Raw genomic sequence first — 24073 nt, 5'->3', positions numbered from 1 at the left:
GATAGTTTTCAGGAAGAATCACAGTCATATCTTTTTGTTGTCATACTGGACTCCAGAAGGTTGAACACATCCACAAGCTGTGCTGACTTGGAACTTGTACGACTAACAGATAGAAATTTTTAGTATGGGATGGGAACTTTCTGAAACAGAGCAGTGGCTAAAAGACTAGAAAGTTTACCTTTAAGCAGCAGGTCGTATTTTTGTTAGGAAGATCCTTTCTCCTGCTTCTTTCTTACAGCATTTTTGTGGTGCTGAGTGCTGAGTTACTAAAAAGCTAACTGGGTTTGCAGATAAAGTCAAATTTGTAATTCCTGTTTCAAGCTGCTGCAGGGCTGTTGGAGGGAAGTGGATGGAGACCTGGGCTATTCAGAGTTTAAGGTAGGTTTCTGGTGGGGTCAGACCGGAGTGGGGGAAGGCTTGCAAAAACCTTGGGAGGAGCCTGTCCCTGCTCTGACAGATCACACTTCTCAGAGCATTGTGCAAGGAGGGACAAAGCTGGCCAGACTCAGTCCAAGGGCCAGAAATGCTGACAGCTTTAAGTGGCTGAGTCTTAGCTGGCTTTTCAGAAGAATCTTGTTTTACCTTTCTGTTTTGAGATTGTGGCTGGGTATGATATCAGGTATCAGTGCTTTTCCTGGACTACTTTAAAAAGTTAATTAAAAAAAAAGAAAAAAGCTGTGTGAATGTGAACCTAATACAGAAATATTTCAACCATCTCTGCAGTGGAAGGCACATTTGAAATGTACGGTGAGGATGTATTGACAGTCATCAATGACTTTATCTGTTTATCATACACTGTCTAACCTAGAGACAGTAGCTGGGGTTTTTGATCTAGCACACCACAGATGTAGAGCTGGTAGTTATCAAACTATGAGGCTGTCTATAATTATTTGTGTATTTTTGGTTGGTTGATGTGCACCACTAGATGATTCAAAGCAGTGACCGTGGTGCTGATGTTCCATGTATACGCCAAGATACAATCTGTAAGAAGAAGAAAGTTTGTACTTTCTAGAATGAGTGAAGAAGTGATTTTTTATGAGGGAGGGAAGATCATAACAGAATTGTTAGTGCTTGAAGCACTAACACTTTCTTACCATTCATGATACTCTTTCAGATGCAGACCAGTGTACAAAAAAAGAATTAAAAATAGCTCTAGCATACCTTCTAAGAATAAAATGTTCGACTTTCTGTTGTTGCTGTGAATTAATACAGAAAATGATAATAGGGCTTATTTTGTGGAAGAAGTGGAAGAGACAGACAAAACCATACCAGGTTTTCAGCAGTAACTTCATAGAGCTCTGTGGACTATGACAGCTGTTTCAGAAATGGTGTTTTTCAAGGTTTATTGTACAGAACCACAGCCTTATGTATTGTCAGGCATGTCGCAAATGTTATTTATTCTGAGAAGACAATTTTTTGTTAAACAAGGTATACTTTGTCTTATGCCATATTATTAGCGTGTTTCAGATAGTTGGTTGTTACTACAAAGTCAAAGGTTAACTCATTGTCTGCTTTTCACTGCTGAAGACAAAAGACAAAAACCAGAAACTAGATATTAAATATTAAAAATATACCAAAATCAGGTGTTTCTTTTTAATTTTTGACAATATATCATTGTTTACTGTGAGGATACTACATTTATTTTGGGAAGGAGTACTCTATACATTGGCTTGCTGCTTTTCAGTCATACATGACCCAGGTATATTCAGTCAGTAATTCCCTGAGCCATCTTTTAGATGAAATATGTCATATGCCTATTTAAAAAGATTAGTAACGTGTATATTCAAACATTGTACTTGGCTGCAGAAATTTTTCTGGATACTTAGCATTCTCTTTTTACAAAAGCTTCTTTTTCCTCCTCTTGTGTTTTAGATATTGATGAGTGTGAGAATGACTTCTACAATGGAGGTTGTGTCCATGAGTGTATCAACATTCCAGGAAACTACAGGTGTACATGCTATGATGGGTTCATGTTAGCCCACGATGGCCACAACTGTCTTGGTAAGTACTGAACGGTGGCAACAATGTTTAATTTCAGGGCTATGGTAAGAAGGCCTGATCTGCTTGCTGCATTTTGTCATCTGATGTGTTTTCGGTAAGGATTTGATCCAGATCACACTGAGTAAGTTCAGATCTGTCCATTGACTCTGGTGTGGTTCAGAGCAGAGCCTTAAAGTTGGCACTCTTAATCCTAACATACAAAAATCAGTTTGCTCATCGTTAACATTGCTAAAAAAAAGCCCTGATGTCCAAAGCCTGTTCTGGGTGTTTGGGCTTCTTTTTTTCAGAAAAGTGGTTGTCTCATCCACTTAAATATATTTTGTCTGTTTCTTCCAACTTCTGTAGTTCCAGTCATATCTTTAAAGCTCCCCTTCCCCCTTTTTCCCTTTTAGGCTAACATAGTTCCAGGATATGCTATATGAATTTGAATTACAGAATGTTAAAAGTGCAAGTATGTTGAAGGAATACTTGGACAATAAAACAGGGCAGAAGAAACAGTTATCTGTAGTAGCAGTTTACAAACCGTCCACTAACTGTACAAAGCCATTTGCAGCAGTCTGAGGATTTGGGGATATGTTTTTGTTTTGGTTTTGGTTTGCTTTTTGAATTAAAGTCCATTGCTCTGGTTTAAATAGGTTGAGTTTTTCCTATAAGCTAAAAAAGTATGTATTTTGTTTTGAAATTTCTTTACACCAGTTATCTGGAAATGAACTTTGACTGCTATATCCAATTTCGCATACCTGCTTACTTGGTAGTTATTTTAGCCAAATCCTAGTGCCTAGAGACTATCTTTCTGAATGTTCCCAACAGAAATGCAATGTCCGGTGTTTGGCACACTCCCAAGTTCATTTCAAGGTGTCATTTACTAAACAGTTTGGAAAGGGTGTATTTCTTCTGAGTCACGCAGCACCTCTAGCAAAAACTGAGATTCTTTGTGATAAAAGTCAAGAAATAGGTAGTGAACCAGAAATAACGAAGTCCAGTAACACCAGTCTGCACTGACTGAAGCCATGGAAGAACTTGAATTTCTGAGCAAGAATTTGGTTAGCCTTTCAGTACATGTATTTCCTACTGGGTTCATTTTCAAGCTGAGTAATATTTGTTCAGATGGATTATATATCCTGACCATTGACAGGCTTTTGACTCAAACTTCCAAATTTCATTTGTTATAGAACAGACTAAATAGATTTATTTGCCACAACCCGAGGTGGTTAAATGATTAATTGTGCAAGAGGTATTTCTTACACAAAGAGCAGCCAGCCATTCATTTTAGAAAGAAAGGAAAACTCTATTTATACTCATGTTCATAAATATATCTCAATAAAACAGGACACAAACATAATCAAATAGTTCAGCTATTTGGAATTCAAATAGCTGTGCATGTACGTTGTTTCAAACAGCTTGATATTTTCAGCTTCGTTTCCACATGATTCCCATAGGTTAGCAAGTAGGTTAGCAAGTATGAACAGCAGAAGGAGTGACCTGGTAAATGATAAACCCTTCAGGAGCTCTCTGACATTTATTTGGACACCTGCTGTCTGTGCTGTTGCTCGCTGGTCATGAAATGTACAGGCTGGATCTACAGACATAGCCAAATTTCTGATTTTCTTTTAATTAATTTCTATTCAGCCACTTGGGTGGGTTTTTTTTGGGGGGGAAAAAAAGGTCTACAATAATATCAACAATTGTGCTTAATGGGTGGCTACAGTTGGAAGTATCAGTCCAAAGCTTGCCAACAGATCTTCCAAGTTTTTTAGAATCAATCTGAGCTGACTTTCTGTGTTATCCCAAAAATGTTAGGAACCACGTTGCTTCTAGAAGTTCAGTGAACTCCCTTTCTCCCAGTGTGTGACTGTTGGACACTAAAAGAGGTCACAATTGCCCTTCTAATTTTGAGACCACAGACTGGGGAACTTTCTGTTCGTCAAATACAGATTGAATATTTGCAACTAATGAATGGTCTTTGATAGATCTCATTAAATAACTGCTTTTACTTAAAGGCAATGAAAAGGAAATCAAGGGACATTCCTCTTTTTTCCTCTTTTTGAGTGCGTTTACTGAGGAAAAAAGTATCTGGTTGTAAGGTCTCAGACTGAAGTTTTTAATCCTGACAGTGGCCATGCAAATCTTGCCATGACAGTCTCTTGTGTGCTAACTCAGGTTTTGGACAGCATTGCTAGAAAAGAGAGAATTTCATTTTTCTGTCATCATTTGGCCCCTCGCTGGCTGTGGACATTATCAGTTATACTGGCTGCTGGGATAGCCTGCTTGTGCGCATTAGCGCAGTACCAGTTTTGAAAAGGGGGATGTTCTAGTCTTGTCCCTTCTAGAATAGTTGTATTTCCCTTCACTTTTGCTATCAGAAATGTATAAATGGAGTTGGCTGTTTTTAAGACGACACAGTGAGGTCTCAGATCAAAAACAAACCTTGTATTTGCACATGTTTAAATTAGGATTTCTATAACCTTTTGGAAAATTTTTCCAGCATGTAAAACTTGGTTAATTTATTCCAAAGAGATATATATTTTTTTCCCATGAGATGATCAGGCATTGAAAGGGATTAAAGTTTTGACGAGTCCACTGGTTTCTACCTGTTCTTGCTTTTTGAGAAACTACATATTTTTCATGGATTATAGGGAGACAAAGAACTCTTCACAAGATTAGTGATGATGTTTTTCACTTTTCAGTGCATTCTTTTACTCTTTGTTTCCCCCGCTGCTTCCTCCTCTTCACTCCCCACCCCCAAACCTCTATAGGACTTTACAGAACTGTCAAATTGAAAATTATTAGTTAGGTAGTGCATCATATGTTCTCTGTATCAAGTTTATGTTCCTCTTAGAAAAGGCATGTAATATTTGATCAGCATGCTGAAATTAAGTCAGTATACACATTAAGTAGGGCTGTAGTGAACCTTGTATAGAATTATGTAATTGCACGAAATTTGTAGATGAGCCTATAAAATTCACAGTAGGTTGATTTTGAAAATGCTGCCCGAACTGTCTTCTCATGCAGCACCATGGATGCTTATGTGCTTGGATAGAAGATTTTCTTGGAGTGACCCAGTGTCAGGCTACACTTTTCCTACTTCTCCCCCTTCTCTCCTTTTGCCTTCCAGGCATTACTGTTGGGGTCCATTTGGTCAGCATATGAGGAGCCAGGCATCAAGAACTCTTGGAGGCAATTTGACTGTCTAAACACAGGAGCCTCCTGCCAGTGAGAATACCCTGGAGCTGACAGATGTGATGTGAGATCTACAGGAGTAGACGTGGAGCATGAGATGAAGGCTGAATTAGATGATATTAGGAGTCTAAAATGGCATCTGACTCCAATGTTTAGACAGCTGACTTGCTCTCGCAGTGACTTGGGCCATGTTTTATCACATCGCCAGAGATCTTTGCCTAGTGATTTCAGATAGAAGGCCTAGGGATGAGACCCCATGGAAGTTCAATGATAGTCCTATAGGCCATCCAGGAACCTTTAGGAAACAGGTTGTAATGGACAAGAGTGCTATATCAGGATTTCTGCATCTCTTGCTTGACTGAAGTCTATCCAAAATATTAAGCCATCTCTTATTGACAGGGTGTATATTCCTCAAGCCTTCACTGAATATCTTTCTAGTAATGTCAGTATAGCAAGATCATGACAATCTTCTTTATAAATAACAAACTTGGAGTATTCACAACTAATTAGAGCAGGTACAGTTGACAGGTTGTTTCTTCCTAAGTACTTGTTTCAACATTTGTTTCTTTCTAATCAAGTTAAATTTCCTATTTATTTATTTGTTGGGAGGAGGTGTTTGGGTAAGAATTCATGGTTAAAATTTGTACTGGAAAATATCCAAAACTGTCCTCAGGGAAACTTGACTCGCTCTCTATTTGACATTTTTATTGAGGAATTTCTCAAATATAACGTTAAATGACACCACAGGGAATTCAAAATATGATGAGATCCTTGTCTGGCTAAAAATAATTTATTTTAGCACTGTAATAACTTGAAATAGCAGTAGTTCTTTCTCAAAATTGTGCTAAATTCTGCTCAGTGGATGCAAGACTAATATTTGGTCTCCTGCAATAGGTTTTCTTTATCCTTCATTTGAAACCAGTCATGAAATATGTTTTCCACTCTCATATATGAAATACCACTCTGGTTTTTTTATAAGCAATTAGCTCACTGGTCCAGATGTTCTTTCCTGTTTGATCATTTTTCTCAATGATCTTACTGATAAATTAATTTTTCCTTCTTTATGTCTTTCACATCCTATCAATTTTCATTCTCTTTTGCCTTTAAGAGAGGTTATGGCATAACTGATCATCATTCCTATAATGTGCCAAACACTCTACCCACCTCATTTGCAGTAAATCAGAGTCTCTTCTCAGCTATCTGGTAAAATCTGTGCATCAGTGCTACAGAGAATCAGTGGATAAGACTTATGCTTTTAAAGGTGGTTATTCAAATTATACTTCCTGCTCTGATTCAGCATGCCACTAATGACATGTTTCTCATTTGCCTACTGTTTTTTTAATTTATTGGTTTAATATTAAGTAATAAGAATGGACTTCTGCATATATATGTAAGTGCATAGATGCAAAGCCTCTTCAGCAGTTGGGATTAGTTGTACTCTGTCTTCACATCTTCTTGGAGGCTTTCAGTAGGACAGGTAGCAGAGGAGGTAGATTGAGTCTGGTTTTATAAGCCTGGGTATTGTACAAGGTGAGAAATGTGATAGATGGGGATGACATAGACAAGACTTGAGAATTTGTCTTCCTTTTCAGTGGGAGTTTCTGGGGAGCTTGGCATAGCTGCCACTATGGTGACTCCAGAATGTACCCAGGAGGGTAAGAGAGAATATCCTCTGGTTTTCAGTTTACTCTCAAACTGTTGGGGTAGAAATTTTCATATGGTAAGAACCTCTCTGCTCCTTCAGTAGCAGTAAGGCTTCAGTTGGTGGAGGACTGTACAGTTTAGGCCATTGCACTTGGATGAAGCCAAAAGAGAGCAGTGAGAATAATGAGTGATCTAAAGAACATAGAATCACTGAATACCTCAAGTTGGAAGGGACCCATGAAGATCATGAAGTCTAACATGGCTAATGCCAGAAGAATGAAAGAAAATATGTAGTTTTCTTATAGAGAGTAGAAGAAGAAAAATAAGACTCATTAGTCATAAAATTCAGAAGAGGCTACTTTGAAGAATTAGATTGTTACTCTTTTATTTTTGTATCCCTGACAAAACAAATGAGGTAGCACAATATTATTTGGTTACTACACTTGGGAAATTCACAAAGTGTGTTGAATTATTTTTCATTTCTCCTGAAGGACTCTCAAGTGGACAATCGTTACCTTACATTAATCTCTCTCCTACTGTATAAAAATGTAAGCTTCCTGGGAGAGCATTGTGTGCTGTGTTGGTCTGAAGCATCACTGAAGAGTTCTGAAGCTTATCATGGATTACTAAACCTTGGGATTTATCCAGGAAAAGCTAGCTAGAAACCTTGCTGAAAGCAGTTCTTGGTGATATTTCTGACTAGGTCTTACAAATGTGTTCAGCATCTGAAAATAGAAAGTGGAAGAGAGTACCATAACTATTTGGATGAGAAAGCGAGGAGCCTTGCTTTGCAGAATTTCCTTGCCAAAGGGCTCAGGTGTCAGCTGGTGTTTCAGCTGTTCCAGGCCTTCTGGAATTCTCTGATCAGAATGTGAAAAAATGGGGAAAAAGGAGTGTACAAGAAAAATACGTAGCACCAAAAGCTGACTGTGATTCTTACTGGACAAAAACATGTAATACCTACTGCACATGCTGCACTTCTCTTTTTCCTTGAGGCAGAATTTTATGTACATATCATTGTGGAATTCTTCCTAAAAAATTGACAGAACTAATTGTTTTCTGTTTTCAAACCAAATCTGGGTGTGAAAACTGTTTCATGCTAAAGAATGGAATTGCATGGAGTGATTATTTTCTTTTGCTTATCTATTCAGATATAGATATGAATAGCTATGAAGTGCTACTCATCTCTCCTTGTTTTGTGTGGCTTTAAAAATTTTCTCCATAGCTCTGATTTGTCATAGTCACTTTTTAATAGGGAGTAAGCATTGCCTTTTTTTTTTTTTTCAAAACCACTTATTGCTTCCAGGTTGCACTCATCTTAACTCTTTTTTTTCTGATGATTAGCATAGGTTTCATGAAGTTTTCTGCTCTTTTTAATTTCTCTAGTTAGTAAGTGTGCTCAAGAAGGTTGTAAACTCTTCTTGGAAACCATTAAAAATATACAAAGGAGCAAGGACAAAAAATGCATCATGATATATTCACAGACTTATTTATTTTATTTATAGTTTCTTCTGTGATATTAGTTGCTGTGGCTTAGAAACATATGTGAACACCTTGTAAATACTAATAGATTTGTCCTCAGAAAATCCTGTAAGGAAAAGAAGTATAATTCACATTTTTTTAATGAATGAGGAACCAGGGTAAGCAGATTAAGTTACTTCTCAGTCTTAACACAGGATGTCTGGATGTCTGCAGCATAGCCAAGAATAGAATCCTCACCCTTCAGAATCCCTGCTTACACAGTCTTGTTTTGAATATTCTGTGTAACTTTGTTTTCTCTCACAGAAAAAGAACAATTACTAACCTTGGACATCTATAATATGATATCTCAGTTAATTCTCTTGTATGTCAGTTCTTCTGAAAATAACTACAGAAGTAGATTTTGATGATCCAGTATATTTTATGATTCGGCAGCAGTTAATCCTATGTCTGATTTAAAAGAGTCCCGGGAAGTAGAGTGAACTTCTGATTATAAATCATACTGGAATTGCAGTTACCAGTGTGCGTTATAGATTCCATGGAGCTCTCTCCAAGAGCTGAATGTCCAGAACAGTAGACAGAAATACAAGCATGGTGTCAACTGTCAGTTCAGTAGCAAAGAATTGAATAGCAAAGTCCTGGTCATGTCCACAATCTTGCAGGTGTGCTTTGGGCAGAATCCTAATTTTCCAGCCTGAAAAGCAGACATTACTGTTTATTGGTCTATTTTCAAATGGTATCTTGCATTTCTCGACAAAGTGACTAAGTTGCGTGGAACACCTTGTGAGAAAGGAGAGGCAGCACTTTCTCCAGAGCAACTGAGCCTGCTCCAGGTGTGGTACTCATGTGCCTACTCTGATAGGTGGAGCAGAATGACAATCCCAGTGAGGCATTTGGGAGCCTGCAGCGAAAGGAGAAATTTCTGAGACAAACCAGGCCCGTATGGTCACAGGCTTGGAAGTAACATCTGCCTGTTATAAAATGGGCCTTGGGATCCCAAATCAGTATAAAAAGCAAGTTTGTGTTTGAAGTCACAAAATTTCTTTTCTTTTAAGGTCTGAGATTAGTATCTAAACCCAAGTTCCTGTCTTGCAGTGCTCCTTTAAAATCTGTTGTCATATTTGAAGAGAAGGGTGATTTTAACCCTTGCATGTTGACTTAATTCCTCACTGGGTAGTAGTAATCTACGATCTGACTCAGATGACAAAAAGGACATTAGTATGTACATACATGTGTGTAGATCACATTGTATTGTTCATCCTCCTTCAGTGAATGTTCCAGTGCTCTGTGGTTTGCTTTTTTGGGTTTTGTTTTGTTTTGGTTTTGGTTTTTTTTGTTTGGTTGGGTTTTTTTTGTTTTGGTTTTTTTTTGTTTGTTTTTTTTTTGTTTGTTTGTTTGTTTTGTTTTGTTTTGTTTTTTTCCCAAAACAAGCCCAAACCAGAATCCCGAATCTACCTATTCCTTTCCTTCTGTTTGTCTGAATGAATACACTGGGATAAAGGATTATGACCTAATCTACCTATCAGTGCGAAGTGGGAGGAGAGTTGCAAGTGTATGAGAAATCATTTCTGAAGCTCTGACATGTAAAATGTCAAGAAGTGGTAAATAACTCATTTAAGATTGCATAATCACTGCTATGGTTAAAGAGACTGTTGTCTTCCTTGTAATTTAGCTTTATTTTTCTTAAGACAGCTGTGCACAATGTGTAGCTTACTTGAACTCCAAATGAATGCTTCTGTTACTGTTGTTTATTTTTCTTTATGTTTCCCAACAGTTCAAGTAGATACTTTTTTAATGTGAACATTTTTAATATAAAACTAACCAGCTTTTGGAAAGTTGTTTTTAGTTTCATAAAAACAAATATTTTAAAGAGAAGCTGAAAAATGGTCTATTTTCTTGGCTGTCTTCCAGTTTTCCTTGCCCTTCTTTCCTAATTCCAAGAGACTATTAGGTGAGCTGACAGTTAAATATTGTCTTACTCTAGCACATCAGCAGGGCCTCTAATAATACTATCAGTCATAAACTCTCTTCCAGATTTTCATGGTTGCTAATCTTAAGCTCCTTGGCAGATGGAAGAGGGTTGAATAAACCAAATAGCCTTCTTTTCATAACTCTTCATTTTTATTAAAACACATGTAAAATTATGGTATTTTTGTAGAGAAAGCTATTAATCTAAATCTTGAAGCTCTTACTCATTTCCAGTGATTCCAGTCAGAGTTTTGCTTCAGCAAAACTTCAGGATTTGGCAGTTGTTTTATGTCTTAAGAGAAGGAGGCCAGACTCCCAAATCACAGCTCAGTGGTTGAGTAACAGAGATCTGTTCTAAACGTGAGGGGCCTAGCCACAGGATGGGAATGGGGCCCTATATATTTACAGACAGCATGAAAAGTGTTGAAATGCAAATTCTAACAGTAGATGTATCTGTATGCTTTGAACCTTTATGTGTTCTAAATTTCTACAGTGACTGGCAATGATTGGGTCCTTGGAGCACAGTAGGAACCTTGGGATTAGAGGACCCATGCAAATCGGGGCCCAGAGGTATTAAGCTACTGAACCTCCCCCAGACAAGCTGCAGTGGGTGCATGCACAAATATCCACAGTGCATATTTCACAACTGGCTGAGTTTCAGTGATGAATGCATTCTTTCAGGGTAAAAAAACTTGAGTGCATTTTTTGAAGTTCTTTGTTTTTCAGGTGCAAGCCTAAATGACAAAAGAAAGTTACTTTCTGATATATTCTTTAGCAAGCTAATTTTAACTCTGTTACTGTTTTCAGATCTTCAGTTAGTCTTCTTGGTCTGTACATTAGATGAATGATAACAGCTGTGATTCATCACAGCAATTTAAAGTATCCAGTCTTTGTGGTAAGGTGGCATGCATCAGATTTTATAACATGTACTACTATTCTACGATGTCTTCCGCTAGCTCATTATTAGGTGCTGAGCAAGTATGAATAGCTAGGATAATAAATGAATATTCTATAGACAATTCTGTATTACATGTTTACATACAACTTCTGTATATATGTGTTTACTTCTGTTACTTGGTTACTTGCATCTTGTGAGAGTCTTCATGGTGCAAATGCTAGCAGACAATCGTAGAAATAAGTTAAATCTCTCTTTCAGTATGGGACTATAATATGTTGGTTCTGATCATCTTCTGAACCTCACATTCAGTTTCATGGCATCTGGTAACTGTGGAAATGTCCAGACTCTGAGCCATTGCAGCCTCCTCTCTTTAGGCAGGTTCCGTGATGGACGGATGAGAATTGTTGTTACGGTGTTTGCATACAAGTTTGAAAAACATTTAACGACCAAGAAGTAAAGGCCTACATTTCTATGAAGTTTATGAAGCCCTCAAATTAAGAATCACTTACTTAAAATGTCCTAAGCTGTGCTTTAGCTGATGGAATGTTAATGTCTGCACACAGGCCATGTATCTGTACTCACCTTGGAGTCACTCGAGAGAAATAGGTATTTTGTGTGTGTGTGACTGCCCTCATCATAAAGTACATATATACTGTAGCTCAGGTGAACTGCTCCCTTTTTTTCATGGGTACAATCTCATGGACTTCACTTAATCAACACTTTCAAAAATAGGTTTGTGGCTATCAGAAGTTTGGGGCCCAAAATTGGAGACTAATTTTGAAAATATGTCCATGTTCACTTTCACAATCCAATAAAAATATGGAACTGTCATTGTGGTTGATGGAAAGGCCTCTGATATCCAGCCCTTTCTGAGGCCAGGATCTGAACACACTGCTTTTCTTATCCTGCTTTTTCAATTTCTGTATCTGAAAGTTTCCCCCTTCAAAAGTACTCTAATGTTTGGTCACTCCACATTAATCTTTTGAGTTCAAATGAGATATAACTTTCTTTACATCTTAATTTCCCATATGTTTGCTTTCTTAAGCCAATGTGATCTGAGAAATACCAAAACAAGTGAGAGTATAAATCAGCGTAGGCCCAAGGTTTTTTGTTAGGTATGGGGAAATAATCAAAAGTGTGGAATAAATCTTGTTCGCTGTCAACTGTGAAGTTGGATTCTCAGACTGTCATAATAAATTAAGAAACTGGGAGCTATGTGACAGCAGCATCAATCTCAGTCTCTTGTTTCTGCAAGTCTTCTTGTCTGAGTCTTTTTTTTTTTTTTTTTTTTTTAAATACTTACTCCCTGGAGGAGGTAATCAATCACAGTAAAGATTTCTCTACATGGAACACTCAGCAAAGTAAAGAATAATCTGCTTAGGGTGTGAAGTTAATATGTATAAGTTAAATTTGTTAGATCCCATATAGATGCTCTTATTTGGTCTGATATGACTGTAGATGCCTGTGTCTTAGTTCAGCAAAGAGTTCTATTCTCCATTATTTTTTCTGCATCCTTATTGTTTTATCTTGTTTGCATTAGTTTCGTATCTTTTGTCAGTTCATCTTAACTTTCTCATAATAGCAAATTTCTAAGCCAGTGTTGGCTAGATTGATGTATATTTTAAGAGAAAAATTATAAAACATATTAAAATTAACCAAAGCTTTGGAAGCCACATTGTGTTTAGTTCTTCCTTAAAGCAAGAGTGGATGTGTATTCATGTGAGGATGCAGGGCTTCAGCCTGTCATGGGTGTGTTTACCGGTGAGATGTTCATGTCATTCAAGCCATCGCTTGTGGAAGGGTGCCTTTGTCAATCCTGGAAATTACACAGATCCAGTTAAAACACTGAATTCATATGGATTAGAAAAAGACATCAGACAAATCAGAGAGCAGTGGAGTTGTCTGATTTGAAATATAGCCACTGTCATTATACTTTGCTTAGAACGCAATCACTTCTTGGCACTGTTGGTTTATGATAAACAGTGTAATTTATACAGTCATGGAATAGCCATTGGAAAGAATAGCTGCTGCATGATTGCTTACTGTATTAGAAAATGAAACCAAACTCTTTTGCAGTATGAATGAGTACCAAATGAAAGGTTGGTAGTGATTTTCCTTCTTAAGTAGATTCCAGGGTTTCGGTTTTCTGTAGTGCCTTGTTTTTGCTGTCTAATACTTTCCATGGATTACTGCATCTTGATGTTTACCCTTTTGACTTCAGCATACAATGTGCAAACTTAAAAATTTGAATCAGACTACAGGACCAATATAGAGGATTCTTTTTATTGCTTCTGTTACCTTCTGCAGACTTCAATCCAGATCGTTCTCAAGTATCTCAAAATATTCCCTGTGTACACATTTCTTACTGGAATTGTATCAGAGCGCAAGATGTAGTTTTGCATAAAAGAGGGGCAGGAAGTATTATAATGTGGTAGCATATTTTAAAATGACTTTGTGATGGCTGTAGCTAATATCTGAATAATAATAATAACTCATTAATGAAACAGTAATTGAAAAGTCTCTTAGCACAGTTTACAAGAATGATTGGTTAGAGAATTTGGAAGGTTTAGGAATAAAGCAAAATTTATGATTAAGAGGCCTTATGGGATATGAAAATAAATGCTTGGAAACAATTGAAATGTACTTTGTTAAAGAAATAAGGCTGGAGTGGACCTATGGTATTGTGCTGTAGGACAGGAGCAGAAATGCGAGTCAGGGCAAAGCTTTTCCAATCCATCATAACAAAAGAAAATTCTAACTGAAGAGAAAGTTGCTACAGCACTGTTAGGCTACAGTACAGCCTCTTCAGCAGAACAGACATACCTTTGTTAAAACAGAGTAGAAGTAGAACTGAAGAGTTCAAAAGAATGGAAACATGTATTTTGTGAATTTATTTAGACAGCAACATTACAGACACTCCTCAACAAGAGTTAGGTATCCAGAGTTTGGGAGCCTTTAGCTTTGTGTATTTAGTGAGTGTACTTCCTTGGGTACTTTTCCTCTCGTAAGAAGAGTTGTGGAGAGAAGACAAGATTTCTGCTGCAAAACCTTGAAACTTGGCTTTACTTTGAAAATTATGGCTATAAAATAGTCTAGTTCTTCATGGGCAAAAAAGTGTCTTTTTTAATTTTAGCATACACCATACAGTTTTTCATGCTATTTTTTTTCTTTTATTTGCTCTTGCATGAGGCAACATACTAAACAGAGAAAACACATGGGTGAAGTTTCTTATAATTCTTTTCGATGAAATAAGCTTGAATAGGAAAGTAGTACATTTTCCTATGAGGTTTTTTCTCCTACAGCGTTTCTTCAATGTAATGTGTTTATAAGTATGCAAGCAACTTGAAAGTGACGGGATCTATTTTTGTGTATCTGAGTTAACAAAAAACACCCGTGAAGTGATTTTTTGCAAGTATTTCTTGTGTGTTTCTATTGTGACCAATACAGGCTGAAAAGTTTTCTGCTACTGATGACTTATACTGTTATATAAAAATACCAGAGTCATATTTTTCAGATACATATTAGCAAATAAAGAGTAGAAATATTTCAGTATTACCTTCTGAAAAATAGTTTCTGGAATTCAGTATCATGAGTATATACATTGGTATATTTAGACTTAACTGGGGAGCTTTAACAATTTCCTTTGAAAAAGTTGAGAAACTTTATTTATTTAATTATTTATATTGTTTATTTTGAAAGCATAACTGAGAAACTGCTTCTGAAATTAGTCAGACAATAAAAATGACTAGTATGACAGCCGAGAATGTGTTCTGGATCCTACTAGTGATTTATAGTGACAGGCTTGGAGCTGCACTCACTGGACAGAGAGTCCAGCTTTTGTCGTGTGACTTAAGAATCACTTAGGGCTGGGTTAGATGAGATGTGAAGCACCCCAGTACTTTTATGCACACACCAGGTACGAATCATGATATCTGCTGCCTGCGTGAGTGCAGGGTTTGCTTTAATAGGCCTGAGGCTGTCTGTGTGCCACCAAGTGTTAGACAGGACTTGCAAAAACCTCTGAAACCTCTTAGGGAAGCCTAAGAGACTTGATTTTACTCACTTTAAAAATGACTGGAAGAACTCCTCCTAATTATAAATACAGTATCAGTTAGGTTCTGAAGGGCCTCAGGCTCAGCCCGTTAACGACTGTGCATTGAAAAAATGTGAAAACTCGTTCTTGTACTCTGAAATGACATGAGTATCCTGGACTGAGTTTTGCTTTGAGTGTTTGAATTTGAAATCAGAACTCAAAGAAGAACTGAGCTCCAAATAAAAGGTTCCAACAAGTGTCCACTTTGTAATTTCACACAGGCTACATGTTTGAGAGGGACTTTACCTGCCTTAACATGTGAATACTTTTCCCTCTGACTTCAGATTCTGTACAACCAAGATCAGATATCTTAGACTAAAAGGTAAGAAGGCTTTTAGTGGAATAAGTTGCCCATGGGAAGCTCTGTGTGATCCCTGTCATTTACAGATTAATCTGTGCATGAATTACAAGGTCATCTCTCTTGTATTTGTATTTAACCTATCTGATGCATTTGCAAAGCGAGTAGATGCATAAACATGTTGGATGCTGATAATGGAAGACCATGACTCTAAAGCACTTTGAATTAAGAAAAAATGCACACTTTTATTCCCATGTGTTGGTGAAAATAAGATACAGCTCTGGTGAATTTCATGGGGAAGGCAGGGATGAGGCGGTTGGTTGTTTTGATTTATTTGGGCTTCTTTTTTTGTTTGTTTTGACTTTACACTACCATGCTACAAGTCTGAGGAGCGGCTGAGGGAACTGGGGCTGTTCAGCCTGGAGAAAAGGAGGTTGAGGGGAGACCTTGTCACTGTCTACAAGTCCCTGAAAGGAGGTTGTAGCATGAAGGCTGTTGGTCTCTTCTCCCAAGTAGCAAGTGATAGGACAAGAGGAAATGACCTCAGGTTGCTCTGGGGGGAGGTTTACATTGGATATTAAGATTGATCTCTTCACAGAAAGGGTTGTCAGGCACTGGAAAAGGTTGCCCAGGGAAATGGTGGAGTCACCATCCCTGGAGGTGTTTAAAAGGCATGTAGATGAGCTTCTTAGGAACATAGTTTAGAGGTGGACTTGGCAGTGCTAGCTTAATAGTTAGACTCAATCTTTAAGATATTTTCTAACCAAAATGATTCTATGATTCTACACCAGTTCCAGACTTATTAAATTCATCCTCTCCTTACAGAGTTATGACATTCCCCAAGTCAGGTTTTTCGACCACTGTTGCTTTTCATTGGTAATTCCCAGCATTCTTACGGATCAAACAACGCTGATCTCTGTAAGAGATGCATGTGCCTGATGATGTTCATCTGTTGATGCAGCTTCCATGTACTAATTGGCAGCCACTGCTTAGCTGGTGCACAGGTGTCCAACAGTTTTCTAAAGCTGTTTTCTTAAAAACAGGTGGTCAAACCAAACCAACCAACCAATCCAGTTTGTACTGTGTAACACAGCACAACTAAGTTGAGTGCTAAGTTAGTATTGCCATTCCATATAGAAAAGAAATGAATGTTTACTGTAAGATATTGAATATCTTTTAGGTATTTATGTCAATATTTGTTCTAAGCACGGCTTTTTGTGTTACTCATGTTTAGGAGAGTGGAAGCGCTGAACTAGTTTCCCCAGTGGCATAAATACCCATTTGCCCAGCCGTTTTGTGCCAAATGAATCAATCATTCATTCACTGAAAACATGCCTGCTGAAACTAGTCAGAAACTGAGGTTACGTTTAAAAAACACTTTTCGCCAATGGGAGATACTTTCAGGAAAATGTTATTGTGTTGATGTGACCTACAGGAGCAATTTCAGCACTTCCCAAACATTTTCAGCATTTTCCTCCTCCCAAAATATTTAATACATAGCTACGTGCCTTACTGAGCCAGTGTTTCTCAATTCCCGATACAGATCTCTTTGCAATGTGTTGAATGTTGTGCTTCAGACTCTCCCGTTTCTTCCACTTTTCATGGATTTCAGGTGTTATCAATAGAGAGAGTGAGAATGACTTCATAACCTACTGGATGCTGCAATGCTTAGTTTAAAATCCCTCATCTGAACCTAGAAAGTCTGATAGATAACAAAGAAAATAATTAATTTAGCCGTTTCCTTGGCTTTGATTACCAGAGCTCAGGACTAAAATGCGTCATCTTGTATAGACCTGGAAAATATTACCAACTTGAACGGGAAATATTGTTTGGTTTTTCCTGTTTAGTTATATGCTGACCCACAGCAAAATATTTTTCATTTTTTTTGGTAAGAAAAACATTGAAACAAACAAACAAAAGCACTTTTGAGTAAACCCAAACCAGGGTCTATAAGTAGATGTAAAAGGAAACAGGTATAAGCATTAGTTATCTTGGAAGAAGGATATAGAATACTTCTTCAGTTGAGCCTGTAGCAGTTAATGATGCTCCAGATAAAGCCCAGGGATAAGACAAAGTAAGGAACATTATGATAATAAACTGCATAATTTGCTCAACTTGTCCCAAAATTTTCCTTCACTTGATGAGCACTGCTGCTTCTTTGCATCTGTAATTAACTTCCCTTCTTCTAGTTTATGGAGGATTGTTAATCTAGCGTTGCAACTTGGAGTGCCCTCTATTCAGCTAAACGTCAGGGGGAACTACAAGCCTCACAGTAAGAGCCTCACGCCAAGCTGGAAACCGCTGGCATTCCCCAGACAGTGGCACTGTAGATGAAAAGAAGCAGGATCAAATTCATACAAAATTATTTTAAAGTCCTGTATCAGGAGTATGGATAACTTATTAAAAAGCACTTGATTGGAGACTTTGTTGTGTTTAGGCACTGTTGTCAGGAGGCCACCATGTGTATGTGTCTGTCTGAAAAACAGACATGATTACCAAGTGAGAAGATAGAAGCTACAACCAAGATGTCACATTAAGGGCTTGGATGTTTATTTTGGAAATGCTAAAAGCTGCAAAAAGGGTTTTGGTGTCTTAAAAGGACAGACAGTGGTGCCCAGTTGTTTAAGAAAGGCATAAACAAGTGACGTCAAGAGACTTGAACTCGATGCAACATTCATGCAGTGTCCATGGGGCTGTTTACTTCAGCTCAGCAAATGGGCAGGCATCACATGCAGCAGAGTTAAGCTCTTGAGTTAAGTGAATATTTCCTATGCTATACATAGCAAAGAAGTCTGTTGCAGCCACATTTACACTGTGTTTGTATAGTGTGAAATTTAAGGAATTCCACTGTGTGTCACAAAATAGCTACAGAAACAAAGATGTTAAGCATTCCTTTTCAAGTTGCCCACATCTATAGCTCTCCAGGCAAACAAGAAGCCTAGTGAGTGGGTGTTGAGGTGATAGGTGATTGTAGCCCATTAAGAGAGGGGATTCTCCAGGACAGATCAGGGGCATCATTTTAGGTGTTCTATCCTTGTGTGTATGAGAAGACTGGTTCTGGGGATCAATTCATTGATAGTTTTAGAACTATTTTAGTATTCATCAGCCGAGAGCATTCTTGTGATTAGTACTTCATATTTATCTTCTGTAAAATGCACTTTATTTTTCAGGAAAAGGTAGTTTTTTTAATGTCTACACCAGTAAACATTCACTGCTGTAGGATCCATTTTTTTCAACTGGATCTTTCCTCAGCAAGGGGTCTAGTGAAAACTTTTGTAACTGTGGTAGTGAATGAAGTGCTGGATTCAAGGGTGTGGTGGCTTTTTCCTTTTCTTCATGACATTTTTCGATTTCTGAAGGCAGGGGACAAAAAGCAGAACTCTAGCCTTATGTGCAAATAGTAGATAATTTGGGCTGTGCTTTTGAGTTCTTAGTGAAGTCTGATTTCAGATCTCCTGGAGCTATGAATGCTGTGTACGTAGGCAGTGGTGACTCTTCTAATATTTCCCTTTGTACACTCATATGAAGTTGGTCTAAGAAAGACGGCTTAGCAGTTATTTCAGTTAGCAATGATTCCTGTTTCCATGGCCCCCTCAGTTGATGCATTATATCACCCACCATCCCTACCTTGACAGCATGTTGCTTCTTGTTTGATCCTTCCAGCATGAACACCTGCCTCCAGCCTCCAGTCTGATACCACTTGCTTCAATCCTACATGCCAGATTTACTCCTTGGGCTTCCACAGCTATCTTGAAATCAGATCTTCCAAGTCACCCACTCCAATAGAGCATCTTGGTACTTGGAGGGAATGGAACAGAGAAGTGAAAACAATATGTGCCAAATATTGCTGCCATTAAGGTTAACTTTGAGAAGTGAGCACTTCTTGTTTTAAACATGATATACAGAAATCATTTAAATTGCCTCTGTAGTAATCATATTTGTGTACTGCTGTGCTTCAGGGCTGAAAATAGCTGAGGTAGACAGTGCAAGGCTGAGGAGGATCTGTAAAATCAAGAAAGATGCAGAAAAGGCAAATAGGGCATGGGTATTTACTGTTTCTCACAATAATGGGATGAGGGGCATTCATTCAGACTATAAAGCAGCATGTTTGAAATTAACAAAAGGATGTCTTTTTAATGTAATTCGTAACTAAATTGCAGAAGCAATTGCCCCATCGTGTTTGGTTCAGAAGTGATTACACAGATTCATACAGAAAAGTTCCAGCAGAACAATGGTCTAGCAAGTGATTTAGGAAGGTTAATTGCTGAAAGCTGTGGAGAGCATGCCAGCAATAGTTCTGTCCTATCTCTACAGTCTTCTCCCAAGTATCAACTACAGGGCAGTGTCAAAGAGAGGGTGCTGAGCTGGATGTTATTTTAGTATAACTATGACTGTAGTAAACCCAGGTATATGTTGTTGGTTTTTTGTTTTGTTTTGTTTTTTTTTTTAATGAGACTTTCAGCCATCTTTCTGAATAGAAATATTCAGAATATAATGATTTAAAAAAAACTCAGAATTATGCACTCTTTTTTTTTTTCCTGAGTTTGTGGTTGCTAATAGGTTCTCTTACAAGTATAAGATATCTTCAGTGGTGTTTGGTTGCAAATATTTGAGGAAAGTCTGCAGTATTGCTATCAGTAGTTCATCTCTGTCACCATGTTCTGCATTGGTAGAACAAGCATCTTAGAGAAATCTTCCAATAGTTTCAAAATGTAGCCTAGAGGAAAAACTAACAGGATCAGCTCCATGGATCATGAGTCAAAGTCCTGTTTTCAGAAGTCTCCAAATAAACTTAATGCCATAGTAAGTGAATTGTACTGTGGCTCCCAAATGCTTCGGAGACTTTGAAGATGAGATTCAGATTTCTGAGGGACTTGAGTGCTTATGAAAATGCTGACGTGAAGGAAAAATGTCAGAAGGAAGGAAGAGAAGATCATGGGAGGAAGTGGACAGTGGACATACTGTTCTTGACATTGATTCTATGTAGCGTTTCCACTTCTGTATCTTCCTGCTTGTGGGTTTGGTTTCAGGTACCCTTAGCAGATACTTCTCCCTCGATGATACCCAAACATAACACTGGATCAGAATAGCTTTTGTAGGCCAAATACTGCGGGAAGCTCTGAGCTAGATGAGGATGAAAGACCAGTGGAGCTAGTTTGAAAAGTTCATCAGATAAAATAAATGAGAAACAGAAAGGATTTGTTTATTTAATAAGTAAAACATCTGTCTTTAGCAACTGTAATGTTTCCTACCCTTTGATACTGTTCCACACTACCACTGTCTAGAGGATCTCATCTTACCAAGATACAGAAGTTTGATTATGGGAAGGCAGTGGGCCAAAAAGCTAGAGGTCTTATGCAAATTCAAATACGCATTAATTTGCACAATGCTTCTGATAAATAGATAGATATATGTATGTATGTATATATGCATCCATTATCTCTCCTTCTCTTCTGAAAGATACTTCTACTTTCCCAGCCTCTCCCTGAGCTGGCTCTTGCCTAATTCCTTGTTGTCTTTGATGATGATTGGCCAATTTGAAGTCCAGGCCCTCATCTCCCTGGAAACTTAAGTTTGTCACTCTGGTCTAAATTCTGTGTAGGCGATTCTAGCTCTTGTACTGATTGTCATCTTAACTATTTATTTGTGCTGGTAAAAAGTAGTTAAGAGCTGTGGAAACTGAGTTATTTCTAGATGCTTCCATCAGGGTTTGTGTTTGGTAGACATGACCACAGGACAGTTCTTTGTGGTAAGTGTTACAGAGAGTGAGTTAAGGACATATAGTCACTTTCTCCTAGTTTTTCCTTCTCTTTTTGAGGATGAGAGTTGGAGCAGCCGTGTGGGATAACCATCTGAGCTCAGTTCAGGTGAGAACCTTTTTCCATCTTTTTGTGAGTCTGGATTGTGTAGATTTGCTGAAACCTTGCTCCAGATTCTACCCTGAGATCATCAGTAGGATTTTGAGGCTCAGTTCTCCTGCAAGCAGTGGATATAAACACTCTAGGAATCAGCATGCTGTCAGGTGGTGAGGCTGAGCTGGATACAAGAACTTTTCCCAGATAAGGAGCCTGGGAAATGGATTTCCATTCGCCAATTTAAAGGAAGGGAGATCTGCACCTGCTGCCATAGGGCTGTCATCCTCAGGGAGACAAGCCTGGTCCTGAGTAAGATAAGCAGTGGTAGCTGATTTTGTGCAAAAGACATGTCTGTTTGCTCTAAAAAACAAGTCATTTTTATAAAGAGTAATAAAGTGAGCTTTGCATTTTTACTCAATAAATTTAAAAGTTTTTTAAATGGGTTTAGTTGGGGCTTAGAGTAGATGGTTGGGTGAAGGGATTTTACATCATAAGTGACTTTTCCCTGTGTCTAGAGTTAGGCTCTGGGGTGCAAGTCTTCAACAGGTGTAAACTATCACACAGGGTGGCAACAATTAAAGCTCCTGAGGATCCACCCTTAGTTTTTCAAAACAGTCAACAGCCCAGTTTGACATGTAGAGCCTCCAAAACTGGAGCCAAGGAGAGCTTTATTGAAAATCTGGCTACTTATTGTGGTGTTTATGTGGAACTTAATCTCTAGAAAATCTGGTCCAAAATGCAATCTCACAAATGCTGCATTACTGATGTTTACACGTTCAGCTGGGTGACTTGAGCTGCATTGAGCGAGGGTTGCACAAACAATGAAAGAAAGGAAAAGCTTCTCTGGCAGCTATTTAATTTCTGAGCTTTGAAAAAATTCAGATACATGAAGGAATTATCCTTCCAGATTTACCAAAGCTTGAGCTTTTTGGAGCTGGAGTTCTCTCTCCTAACTTCAGAACACTTTTAAAAATGCATTCTCTAAACTGGGTTAGTTTTAGGCTGATCATAAAGTGCCTTTATTGGAAAGAAAGTTTATCAAGTAAATAATTCAGTAAATATTTTCCAGGCAGCCATGTCTAATAGATTGCTTGGTATGGTGGATAATAAGCAATACTGCCTTTTAAGACTGCACTAGTACAAAGTGCTCCAAAAAGCCTGACCCTGGTAGGACCGATTTTTAATGGTACACCACCAGGCCAAGATTTACTGGAAGGCATGTAGTATGAAGATATAGCAGTCCTAGATTCCAGCTGCTCCCTTTCTTCAACTTATTCCCTTCATGAATGCTAATGGCAATAATTTTGAGGCAAGTAATTGAAAACAATTAGAAGAAATTCCTCGTAGTATAAGTTTTTAAAGAGTTTAAATTGTAATAAAATTTATTCGAGCATATGGATTTGTAGCTTGGTGGTAAATTTAGCTGTCTCTTTATGGAAGTGCTAAATAGCCAGCATTTGCTATCAAAAGCAGTAAAAACAAAAATGTTTATAAATCATTGCATTTGTTTCAGATTATTCATCAGAGCTGGAAGGCAATTGTTCGAGTTGCTTTGTGATACTATAAACAGAATGCTGGGAAGGCTGCATACTTTGTAGCAAAATTTTGGGGTTTGTACATGTACTAACTGAGACTTCTTCCTTCAGCAAGTGTTCAACTAATCCTCCGGAGAGCAGGATCTAGATTTCAGTGTACTGTTTTGAAGGATCAAGTTTAAGTTGGCACTGAGGGCAGCAAAGCCTGCTGGCTCACAGAGGAAGGGTCTCACAAAGTTGTCTTACTTATCTTTCCTTCTTACACTGCAGTCGGCAAGGAAAGTCTTCAATTCTCATTTTCCTGTGTGCTCCCAAACTGCTCTGATGGGGTTATGAAAAGGTTCAAATCTGGAAAAGAGTAAGAACTGAGGGCAGGAAGGATTTTGATACAGAAAATTTGAGGCAATAGTGCTCAACATTTCCTGGTAAATAAAAAAAAGGACAAGGACTGTCTCCACACTTGCATTGTAGTTCAAGGCGGGAGGAGACTACCTGATTTCCCCGTGTACTGCTGTAATTGCCCTGGAGTTTTTTTTTCTCTCAGAAAGAGCTACAATTTCTGTCACATGAAGCGCAGGCAGCGCACCAGCGCAAACAGAAGTGGCAGGCTTAGTCGAACAAGCTACCAGAAACAGCCAGTGTTCCTGCATTAGTTACCAGCTGAGTTTCTCCAGCATTTCAGAGCTTCCTGGCCTTGCCTGCAAGAGCATTGGCAAAAGCAGCTGGTTTTACCTTAGCGTATTGTGGCCAGCCCTGGATGAATTAATTCCTGTAGAAGTTGTGCCAGCTCTTCTGAGGTTTTGAACATTGTGGATCATTTAGCTTTGTTGTGGTTTTTCCTCCCCCTCCAAAACCAAAATGAAAGCAAAACACACACCAACCACCAACTCATTTGCTGACATGTTGACACATACTGTAAAATAACTAACTGGTTGCAGAGTCTCCAAAATAAATGAAAACATGGATTTTTCAGGTGACAGGTTGCTTTTATCCAGAGGAGAAAAAAGCCCAAACCAAAAAAAAAACCCAAACACACACCAAAAGGAGAAAATGGGCATGGTATACCTTTTATGAGTAAAACAGGGGAGTTGCAAGGTTGAATGTGGGTCACATATGTTTTAG

The 24073-nt window shown here is 38.1% G+C and overlaps 1 protein-coding gene across 7 annotated transcripts in view; it reads left to right on the top strand.

Moving 5' to 3' along the window:
- Positions 1-24073, top strand: part of SCUBE1 (signal peptide, CUB domain and EGF like domain containing 1) — a 248528-nt gene that overhangs the window by 65283 nt on the left and 159172 nt on the right. For all 7 annotated transcript variants that reach the window (XM_071816413.1, XM_071816410.1, XM_071816414.1 and 4 more), the window contains one exon: positions 1873-2001. In XM_071816413.1, the coding sequence (XP_071672514.1) occupies positions 1971-2001 (31 nt within the window). In that variant the 5' untranslated portion in view covers positions 1873-1970. The remainder of the gene's footprint in view (positions 1-1872; positions 2002-24073) is intronic.

Source organism: Patagioenas fasciata, chromosome 1, assembly GCF_037038585.1.
Source record: "Patagioenas fasciata isolate bPatFas1 chromosome 1, bPatFas1.hap1, whole genome shotgun sequence".
Lineage (NCBI taxonomy): Eukaryota > Metazoa > Chordata > Aves > Columbiformes > Columbidae > Patagioenas > Patagioenas fasciata.
This window is presented reverse-complemented; position numbering and strand designations above follow the sequence as displayed.